General features: G+C 42.2%; 1 protein-coding gene across 1 annotated transcript in view; it reads left to right on the top strand.

Annotated features, from left to right (window-relative positions):
* Positions 1-3,774: 3,774 nt before the first annotated feature.
* The window catches only part of LOC108977397, a gene marked incomplete at its 3' end in the record, with an annotated part of 34,008 nt that continues 25,881 nt past the window's right edge, over positions 3,775-11,901 (top strand). Inside the window, exons 1-4 of the mRNA XM_018947063.1 lie at positions 3,775-4,000; positions 4,044-5,903; positions 6,016-6,201; positions 6,350-7,089. Of these exons, the coding sequence (XP_018802608.1) occupies positions 3,775-4,000; positions 4,044-5,903; positions 6,016-6,201; positions 6,350-7,089 (3,012 nt within the window). The remainder of the gene's footprint in view (positions 4,001-4,043; positions 5,904-6,015; positions 6,202-6,349; positions 7,090-11,901) is intronic.

Below are 11,901 nucleotides of genomic sequence, written 5' to 3'. Positions count from 1 at the left end.
TGGCGTTCATTGTATGTTAGACTTGAGTTAACAAGCGACCATTGGCATGAAGGAGRCCTTTCGTGTCTAGAAATGGGTTCAGAACTAAGAGTGAGCTCTTTCTGTCAATCGGCTTCGATATTGTTAGTAAAAAAACATGTCGCGGCTGAAGTAGCGCATTTGGGTTGATGCGATAAGAGCGACCTTAGCCTTTTGCAGGTCTTGGTGCGTCAATGTATCGTAGTGGGGGTAACTTGCTCCTTTAACTTTGAGTTTAAGCCACTCTAAGAACTTGAGCATATAGGTGACTATTCTGAGGGCTCGGGGAAACGATGAAAATCGTTCAAGGATGTCAACATCATCCAACAATGTGTGGTAAGTGTCGATTTTTCGACTTTCGGGTACAATTTTGTTGCGCATTGGCGATTGTGGCCAAGAATCGGGAAATTCTGTTAACTACCGGGGGCTATTCCACCATAGGGTGGTGGTGGCGAGATGCAGGGATTTGGACCCTCTTGTACCTAGATCAGCAGGATTATCAGCACTGGCTACGTGTCGCCAAGTGGCTGATCCTACTAGGTCAAGTATTTGCGCCGTTCGATTAGTAATTTAGGTTTTCCACGCGTGTGGTGGCTTTTCTNAGTGGCCGGGAGTTAATGCTGTGAAGTCTGAGTGATCTTGCGAGAGAGATACGAGAGGCCGTGAGTTGAGAACGGCTTAAATTCTGGTTAACAATGTTGTGAATCCTTCATAATTGAATTTATAGTTGCCAGCTAGCTTCTTGAAATGAGGTTTGAAGCTGATTCCCATAAACCGCCCATATGAAGAGCGCTTGGGGGATGAACTGCCAATTGATACCTTGCGGAGCGTATTTTTGGACAATGTCAGGTGAGACTTGTTTCATGAAATCTTCAAACTGTTTTTATGTACTCTTTGAGCTCYGATAAAAGTTTTACCATTATCGCTCATGATTTTTGGTGGAAAGCCGCGTCGTCCGACCAAGCGAGCAAACGCCGCGTGAAAAGTCGTCAGATTAGTACACAGCTCAAGGTGTACTGCTTTTGTCGTGAAATAGACGAAGACAGCCACGTAGCCCTTCATTAGGGTGGGAGATCTTAGCATGGACGCCTTTATCCAAAAAGGCCCAGCAAAGTCAACACCTCTTGTGGTGAARGGCAGAGCGAAATTGCAGCGTTCAGGTGGAAGTGCTGCCGTAATCTGCGTTCGCATTTTTTGCTTATGCATAGTGCAGATCTTGCACATGAAAATGCATTTCTTGATTTGGGGCTTCAGACGAGGGATGAATACTCTTGGCATACCATATATTGCATGAGGCGATGTTCGGCGTGTAACATTAATATGTGGATGTATTTCAGGAATAATTTGGCAAATGGAGACTTCTCAGGTATGATTATGGGGTGGCGCTCGTTGTATGTTAGACTTGAGTTAACAAGCGACCATTGGCATGAAGGAGACCTTTCGTGTCTAGAAATGGGTTCAGAACTAAGAGTGAGCTCTTTCTGTCAATCGGCTTCGATATTGTTAGTAAAAAACATGTCGCGGCTGAAGTAGCGCATTTGGGTTGATGCGATAAGAGCGACCTTAGCCTTTTGCAGGTCTTGGTGCGTCAATGTATCGTAGTGGGGGTAACTTGCTCCTTTAACTTTGAGTTTAAGCCACTCTAAGAACTTGAGCATATAGGTGACTACTCTGAAGGCTCGGGGAAACGACGAAAATCGTTCAAGGATGTCAACATCATCCAACAATGTGTGGTAAGTGTCGATTTTTCGACTTTCGGGTACAATTTTGTTGCGCATTGGCGATTGTGGCCAAGAATCGGGAAATTCTGTTAACTACCGGGGGCTATTCCACCATAGGGTGGTGGTGGCGAGATGCAGGGATTTGGACCCTCTTGTACCTAGATCAGCAGGATTATCAGCACTGGCTACGTGTCGCCAAGTGGCTGATCCTACTAGGTCAAGTATTTGCGCCGTTCGATTAGTAATTTAGGTTTTCCACGCGTGTGGTGGCTTTTCTRATCAAGCTAGAACTATTCCGGAATCAGACCATAGATATTATTTTTCGAATAGAGGGGGGTTAGTGTCCAAAAAATTGTCGTTTGGTATGTTTTTTAAGATATTTGGGTGATTAGCTGTGATCTTTTTTAAGGGAAACCCTGCAGTGTTGAGGGCCGTTATCACTTATGATAAAGACTCGTATGCTTGAGAGAGGCTGTGGCTCCCAGACATATACGTTTGTGTTTTTAAGACTTGTGTTGCCAGAGGAAATTCTGACAATATCTTCTGTGTACGGATGGCAAGGTATGGAGCACAGTTTACGACAAAGGTTACTGTTTTTAATTTAAAGTCGCGTAGTGGACTATTGGCAGATTTTCGGAAAATAATTCGYTGAAAATCTTGATCGTCTTTATGTACGACTATTTGTCGATACATTTTCTCTACRTCCCCATTGAATACGTATTTGTATATACGCCAGTTCAATATGAGGAGCATTAGATCTGGTTGGAGTGTAGGTCCCGTAAATAGACTGTCATTTAGGGAATTCCCCGAGCTAGTGGTTCTTGAGGCATTGAAGACAACTCTGACTTTTGTTGTTGTTTTTTTTTTGTCAGGCTTTACTACTGTATGATGTGGCAAGTAGAATGAGTAATGTTGGCAACCCTTGCCCATATGCATATAATTATGTTAATATTCAATTTCTATGTTTATTTTACAGTTGAATGTTTCATTTTCATCTCTCTTTAAATTGTCACGAACTTCATATTATATACATTATTCCAAATGTAAAGCTGCTGCTTACTTGTTTATGCAATTTGTATATTTGTTATTTCCCCTTCTTCGCATAAGCATAAGCAGGTAGGCGCAAGCTCCAATTAGTTATCTGGGCTTATATACTTGTTGTTTGTAAGCTGCAGTATGTGTTCCCCCTATCCTAGCTGTGCTGATCTGCACGGTATATGCGAGTGCGCTTGTGCATATATGCCACTGCACAACGTGTTTGAACTTATTCATCGATCAGCCAGGAAAGTGGAAGGACATACTGCGGTAAGTAGTAATCAATAATGTAATAATTTATATATGCCTATTGCCTTACATATGTTATTTAGAAATAAACCATTTGGAACCATTTAAACATTGCTCCATTTGGAGCTACTTTGGAAACCAAACCAAATGCGTTAAACTCGCCCCACTTGATCGATGACATATCTTTATTTCGCATTCCAATTGTTTGCCTATTTGGTTTGTGAAATTTTAAGATTCGATGGGTAAATTACYTCGCCGCCAGACTTCAGTGAATTTGCCAAATATGGACAGCGGTGCTTCTACGTCATCAGCATCAAAACCCAGCCAGGGTAGCAGTGCATCAGCCACCGTCAATATAGCCAGTGATTTACCAGCCGCCCCTACAGCTACTGGAGCCACCACTCGATCATCATCAGCCGCTGCCATTGCGCGTCAGGAAAACGTTATTGCGGCTCTCCAAAAACGAATAGCAATGCTTGAGATCAGTTTATCGGCTTCTCAACCCCATTCACGTGGTGAAACGCTCAACATGGGTACATCCAACAATAATGTTGCCGCCGAACTTCCGTCGACGATGGCAACACAATTGCCAGAATCGCAGCAGCCAGCTATTGCCAACTGCACAGTACCGTTTTCGTAACCTACCGATATCCGTTACACGCCGCCGTTACTTGCAGCAAATACCGTTGCTACAAACCACATGTACAGTTCATCTATTTTTACGCCTTCGATCCGTTCTAACTCGACAACAATGCCTACATTTGTTAATACAAGTGCTACATCTACACCGATAGTGCTACAATTGCCCGATTTTTGTGGAAAGCCGGAAGATTGGCCAATATTTTATACGGCTTACATAGAGTCAACGGCAATTTATGGATACAGCAGCTATGAGAATAATCAACGTTTATTAAAGTGCCTGAAAGGTTACGCACGTGAAGCGGTCAAGTCATTGCTAATCCACCCGGACAATGTCGGTAATATAATTGATTTATTAAAGTTTAGATTTGCTGTGTCAAGTGAAAGAAATCGCACCTATTTCGGAAAATGCCATGATGAAAWTAATACCATTTGCAACGAAGGTGTGTAATATTTGTGTATTTTTACAATCTGCTCATGGTGGTGAATTGCATTTGTCAAATCCTACATTACTCGACGAACTTGTCTCAAAATTGCCTTTGAGCAAACGTGTCGAATGGGCCAGCTTTGCAGCTCTTATGCAGCCACATGCAACAATAAAACATTTTAGTGATTGGCTATCAAAATTAGCTAATATAATTTGTACGGTTTGTGAAGACCCTTACAAGGATTCGAAGTGCCGCATGGTTTTACATACAATTGAGCCACGCCGATCAGTGAGATGTCCAATTTGTCAGGAGCAACACAATGTAGCAGGGKGTGCGCGTTTTGTAGAATATTCAGTGCCGAGAAGATGGGCAGAGGTGAAACGACGTCGTTTGTGTTTTGCTTGTCTCAATTTAGGCCACTGTACAAGGAATTGTCATCGACGCAGGTTATGCTCCATTGATGATTGCCGGAGAGTGCATCATAAACTCTTACATGAAGTCACGGAGAACGTTTCCAATTCGTCAGGACAGTCAACTCCTACTTTCTCCGCTATGAATRTACAAGGTAATCGTAAGCCTACATCACCAAGTCGTTCACTCAACAGCCAACAGACATCACTGGAAGCAAGATCAGCAGTTCTGAGTTGCAGTTCCACTGAAAGCAAGCTCCTCTTCCGTATTTTACCAGTTACCGTATACGGAAATCACAGACGTGTTGATACATACGCACTGCTGGACGAAGGTTCATCCATCACGATRATTGACCGTGCCCTTGTTCGGGACTTGGGAATGCATGGAAGTAAGCAATCTTTAAATGTACAGTGGTTTGGAGGACGTGTAGCGCAAGAATCAACGTTTGTAGTGGACTTATTCATCAGTGGCGCCGGTATGCAGAAACAACACAAACTCCGTAACGTGCATGCTGTGTCGAACCTACAGCTTCCTGTACAGAGTTTAAGCAGAGCCGATTTGGATCATGAGTATAGACACGTAAGCCAACCGGTACAACCTTACGCCCAAGTCAGGCCCAAGCTGTTAATTGGCCTTGACCACTGCCATTTGGGATTACCATCGACGACTGTGAGGGTCAAGGAGCACGGACCATTCGTTGCTAATACAGAGTTGGGTTGGGTTGTATTCGGCCCAACATCTTCTACACAACCATCYCCAGTAGCGTGTTTATGCGTGAATAATCAAGCTGATCAGACACTTCACAATATGGTATCTAACTTTTTTGAAATTGAGAGTTTTGGTGTTAGAGCTGCACCGCCCATAGAGAGTGAGGAGGACATCCGTGCCAGAGATATCTTGAAATCTACCACATGCCGCGTAGACGGACGTTTTAAAACGGGTCTTATATGGAAAAGTGACAAAGTTAATTTACCTGATAGCTACAATATGGCGTTGAAACGATTAATCAGTGTAGAGCGAAGGATGAGTCGTGATGCAGATTTTGCCGCCGAATACAAGAACATCATGGACTCTTACGTCACAAAGAAGTACGCACGAAAACTGCCGCCAGCAGAAGCTGCTGTGTATACACCTASAACTTGGTATTTACCACACTTTGCGGTTGCTAATCCCAACAAACCCGGAAAACTACGTATGGTTTTCGACGCCGCTGCTCAGGTAGGTGGAATTTCCCTCAATTCACAGCTCTTGAAGGGTCCACAAGAATATCGCCCATTGCCGTCGATATTGTCTCGTTTTCGTGAGGGCGCAGTTGCCGTATGTGGAGACATCAAAGAGATGTCCCATCAAGTCCTTATACGAGAAGATGACAGATGTGCACAGAGGTTCCTCTGGCGTGATGGTGAGGCTACGCAACCACCGGATATTTACGAAATGTGTGTGATGACGTTTGGTGCTGCTTGTTCACCATGTGCTGCAAATTATGTAAATATATATTGCCCGTGCAATAAAAGCAATATTGGATCACCATTATGTCGATGACTTCGTTGATAGCTTCGGTTCAGAAGAGGAAGCCATTTCCGTGTCAGAACAGGTCCGAGCGATTCATACGGATGCTGGGTTTGAGCTTCGCAATTTTACATCCAATTCTTCGAAGGTGTTAGCCGCGCTTGGTGGTACTGACGTTACACGATCGATTGGTAAGAGAGAAGGTTTCGTTGGTGAGAAGGTAATGGGCTTGTTTTGGCAGCCATCATCAGATTGTTTCGGCTTCAAACTGAAATTTCCAGAGACGCCCTACTAAAAGAGAACTTCTAAGTATCGTCATGTCGATATTTGACCCTCTAGGGTTTCTGAGCAATTTCGTCATTGGGGCCAAGTTACTTATGCGTGAGCTTTGGAAACACAATATCCATTGGAACGGCCCATTACCAAACGACGTAAATTCTGCTTGGGCGAAGTGGCGTAAACAACTACCCGAGATTGTCAAATATGCCATGCCTCGTTACTATTTCAGAAATGGGGCACCTCAAGTACTTCAGCTTCACATATTTGTTGACGCTAGTGAAGATGCCTTCGCCGCCGTTGCTTATATTCGATATCAATCTTTATCTGGTGAATTTAATGTTGCATTCATTTGTGCCAAGACAAAATGTGCGCCATTGAAAACTCTTACCGTGCCACGCCACGAACTTCAGGCAGCGGTTTTGGGCACTCGCCTCATGCAGTGTATCCGCGACGAACATTCTCTAAACATCAAAGATTGTATTCTGTGGAGTGACTCAAAAACGGTCATCAAATGGATACAGAGTGAACATCGTCGATACAAGCCTTTCGTTCAGCATAGGATAGCCGAGATATTGGCTTCAACAAGCATATCAAATTGGAGGTGGATACCCACTAAGCACAATGTAGCCGATGAAGCCACGCGAACAAATGATTGCACCAATTTTAATCCAACAGCACGTTGGTCACGGGGGCCCCCGTTCTTACGACAGGACGAACAAGCTTGGCCTTCAGAAGTCGTAACAGTTTCTGGACCTGATGAACCTGATGAAGAGATTCGATCCAAATTTGCTTTAGTCATCGTGAGTTGTAATTTTATAGATTTTAAAAGATTTTCTTCCTTTCCCAGATTGGTGAGAACCGTTGCTTGGGTCTTACGCTTTGTCGACCATTGCCGTTGTCGTATACAGCCAAATCAATGTTATGGTTTAGCAGCCCAAGAAGTAGACAATGCTAAACGCCTTTTATGCCGCATAGTACAACGCGAAGTGTATGCAGCCGAGTTCCTGTCCATTGGAAATGGTCACGACATTCCCCACGACAGTACACTGTTACAACTCTCACCATATATAGACGAAAAAGGTGTTTTTCGAGTACAGGGACGCATCGACGSCGCCAGCTGGCTTCCAATCAGCACACGAAGTCCTATTATTCTACCGCCTGATCATGCCTTTACAAAATTATTGGTATTGCATCACCATAGCGCCATGTGCCACCAAAACATAGAAGCTACTATTGGTGACATCCGCCGTAATTATTGGGTGCCACGACTAAGAAGTGTGTTGCGCAACGTCATTGCTAGTTGCAATGTATGCCGCTTGAGTAAAGCTACCCCGTCAGTGCCTTGGATGGGACCGCTTCCGTCGGACAGACTTACTCCTTACGTACGGCCGTTTAGCTACACTGGCCTGGATTACTTTGGCCCAGTCACTGTGACAGTTCGACGCAGTACCGAGAAAAGATGGGTTGCGCTCTTTACATGCCTTACAGTGAGAGCTGTACACCTAGAACTGCCTCACGATTTGAGTACTGATTCCTGTATTATTGCCTTACGTAATTTTGTGAATAGACGTGGTGCGCCCATAAGAATTAGGTCTGACAATGGAAAGAATTTCGTTGGCGCCGACCGGGAAGCAAAGCGATTCGAAAAAGTGTTCGACTGCGGTCGCTTACAAAGTGAATTATCACAGAAAAACGTCCAGTGGGTGTTTAATTCCCCATTTAACCCTTCAGAAGGTGGCGCATGGGAGAGAATGGTACAGTGCGTCAAGCGAGTTCTACGTCACACTTTAAAGGAAGTTACACCAAGAAAGCATACTCTGATAAGTTTCCTGATTGAAGCTGAGAACGTCGTTAACTCTCGTCCACTGACGCATCTGCCTATCACTGCCGATCAAGAACAGYCTCTGACCCCTAACGATTTCATTCTGGGAGCAGACAACACGCCCCAGACTCCTATAGCAGACACTGACTTGGGAAATACTTGTATGCTACGCAAGCAGTGGCGCATCGCGCGTCAATTGAGGGATCATTTTTGGAAGAGGTGGATTACTGAGTATCTACCTACATTGACTCGCCGTGTCAAATGGTGCCGTARAACGAAGCCATTGGAAGAAGGAGAGTTGGTGTTTATATGCGATCCTAACGTTCCACGACAAGAATGGTGCCGCGGTAGAGTGGAAAAAGTATACCCTGGAACTGATGGCGAAGTACGACGAGCAGACGTACGAACTTCGACAGGAATTAAGCAACGAGCAGTCTCAAAGCTAGCCGTTCCGGACATTGCTGGTGGTGAATCAGGTTGATTCACGGGGGTGGGGATGTTGGCAACCCTTGCCCATATGCATATAATTATGTTAATATTCAATTTCTATGTTTATTTTACAGTTGAATGTTTCATTTTCATCTCTCTTTAAATTGTCACGAACTTCATATTATATACATTATTCCAACTGTAAAGCTGCTGCTTACTTGTTTATGCAATTTGTATATTTGTTATTTCCCCTTCTTCGCATAAGCATAAGCAGGTAGGCGCAAGCTCCAATTAGTTATCTGGGCTTATATACTTGTTGTTTGTAAGCTGCAGTATGTGTTCCCCCTATCCTAGCTGTGCTGATCTGCACGGTATATGCGAGTGCCCTTGTGCATATATGCCACTGCACAACGTGTTTGAACTTATTCATCGATCAGCCAGGAAAGTGGAAGGACATACTGCGGTAAGTAGTAATCAATAATGTAATAATTTATATATGCCTATTGCCTTACATATGTTATTTAGAAATAAACCATTTGGAACCATTTAAACATTGCTCCATTTGAAGCTACTTTGGAAACCAAACCAAATGCGTTAAACTCGCCCCACTTGATCGATGACAAGTAATAATGCGAGTATGTTTGGAAGTTGTTGTTTTAGTGGTAGTCGTACGACATACCGACCATTATCTGATCGAGTAGTTGTGGCTTTGTAAAAGTCTTCACAATACTGATCTTCCGGTGTTGTAATTGAAATAGGGGGGAATTCTTCTAACTCCCAAAATTTTCTCAATTGTGAATTGAGGTACTCGTTTGTGATTTCCTCAACTTGAGTTGTCATTGCTGTGACTGGTTCCGCAACTAGTCCACTTAGGACCCATCCGAAAAAGGTGTTTTGCGCCAGTAGTGTTTCCGAAATTTTTTCAACACCTTCTAATATGATTTGCGGTATAAGGTCGCTGCCTATTAGGATGTCTATTTGAGCTGTCGTGTTGCAGTTGGGATCTGCTATAGTCAGGTGTGAGATTTTATCCCAATGCTTACAATTTATTTCATAGCTTGGAAGGATGTTTGTTAGTTGCGGTAAGACAATAGCATTTGCTTGAATGCGCTTATCCGCTTGGGCGGTAATTAGGGTAATGGGGCAGATTTTACTTGAGTTTTGTACTACTCGTCCGCCCATTCCCTTAACTTCATAGTTGGCATGCTTTGTTGGCACTTTTAGCCTATTTTGTGCCCTAGACGTAATGAATGATCGTTTCGATCCCTTGTCTATTAGGGCTCTTAGTTTGGACAGTTCTCCTCGACGTTCAATGGAGACAGCTGCTGTGGATAGTAGTAATCTACTATGATTTTCGCTGTGAAGCGTTTGAGTTTTTAATGCCTTTGAACAACATGGTGTCTCTTGGCAATTTTCTTGAGTTTTTGTTTCGGGAGTTGCTATGAGATGTGTTGGGAAAGTTATTAAGATGTAACATAGAATGATGCCTTTTGTGGCAATATACACAATTAAATTTTTTTTCGCAAGTATTAAGGTTGTGTGAGTGGGACAAGCAGTTTGTACAGAGTTTTTTTGACCTGACAAAGTTGTTCCTTTCATTGACATTCAATTTTTTTAAATTTCTGGCAAGTTTTTAACTTAAGACCTCCAGTACATAGATCRCATGACGTGAATTTATTTTGTTCAGATGTGAACGATTGTGCTTTGAAAAAGCTTCTGTTTAAATGATTGTTGCTTCCGACTTGGGGTCTATTGAAGCTTCGATTTAGGTCTTGTTGAACGTTTTTAGTTCTGACTACTTTTTTGTCTACCCTTTCCGAAATTTCATATTGGGTAGTTAAGCAATCTTTCATCTGCTGCCACGATGGGCATTTTCATTTTCTTCTTGAGGAGAGCGATTGCTCCCACAAAAGTAAAGATTTTTCTGGTAATGCGGCGGTACATACTTATGTTTACCAGAATAGGATCCCAATTGTTAGTGGGAATATTTTGTGTCGATAGAACCGACAAACAATTTGACATAGTGGATTCCAATTTGATGAATTCTCTTTGAATTTAGGCAAGTTCATAAGTATCGTTACTTGCTTGTCAACTAATATTCTCTCATTTTCATATACTTGTCTGAAAGCTGCCCAAGCTAAATTAAAAGCATCGTCATTACAATTTTTGCGCTTGTGATAATTTTGGATGGTTTATGTTCACGGCTGTAAATATGTCCCGGAAGGACGGCCATTGTTCATAACTTCCGCGAAATATTKCTGTATTGCATGCTGCTACTTTGAGGTGAATGCCTGAACTAGCCTCTTGGCTTTGAATTTGTTGCAGATCTACTCTCGGTTGTGGAGTAGGTTCAATTGCTTTAAATAATGTCAATTGATCGGAGATCATAGCTCTCGTTTCCTCGTACTGGTCTAACCAGTTTTCAGCAAGCCGGAGATCTAAAATTTTCCGGTAGATCTGATTCGTCAGATTCTAAAATTGCGTCATACGCATCTTGGAGAGGTGTTCAGAAATTGCTTAAATTTTTTTTTTTTATTTCTAATACCGATTCAGAATTGTCTTGAATCGGTGAAGATGAAAATCGAGTGCAGTATCGAATTAGACTGTCACTTTCAGCAATAAATTTAGTAAATGAAATATCTTTATATTTTTTTTCTTTGTAGCGCCTTGCTTTGAGCGTGTAGCTTCAGCAGGTGTATATGGGCTCTTTTCTTCAGAGATCATTTTTTGTACTTTCAGATATTGAATCGATTTAGATTCYTTAGAATCTCCGTTCATTTAGATAATAGGTAAAAATTGAAAATATGAGAAAGAAAAACTTCGCTCAGCATATTTCTGGTAGCTATAATACAATACGTTTGAATCTTTAAGATAAGCGATTTAGATGTTTGTTGTAAACGTATCGAATAACGAACGCGTATTTCGTTTTCCTTATTATCTTGTATTTTTGTTGTATACGCAATGTACGAACTACCGCAGGAGTGTTTAGTTTTCTTTATTTATTGCTTCGTATTCCTAATAGTTGTGCTATTATGTGTGGAACACAATGCTAGCGACAGACTGCAGCAGCACGACAGTGAACTGAAAATGGGGTTGTGAATTATACTACAAGAACGTTTGTGAGAGGGCAGCAACATAACAATGGCCGACATGTACACAAAACAACTCAGTTGTCCATTTTGCATGTACACAATTTCGTTGTGGTAATACTAATGCCTTGCACTTCAATTAAATTTTAATATTTTGTTCAATATAATATATAAATATTTGTTTGAAATTTTTAAGCAAAAAATAAGTAAATAGGTAAATTTATTTGTTTTAAATTATCAATTGTTATTATAAATGATGTAACAGAGCTATT

Source organism: Bactrocera latifrons, unplaced genomic scaffold (assembly GCF_001853355.1).
Source record: "Bactrocera latifrons isolate USDA-ARS-PBARC rearing strain unplaced genomic scaffold, ASM185335v1 scaffold_884, whole genome shotgun sequence".
Taxonomy (NCBI): Eukaryota; Metazoa; Arthropoda; class Insecta; order Diptera; family Tephritidae; genus Bactrocera; species Bactrocera latifrons.
This window is presented reverse-complemented; position numbering and strand designations above follow the sequence as displayed.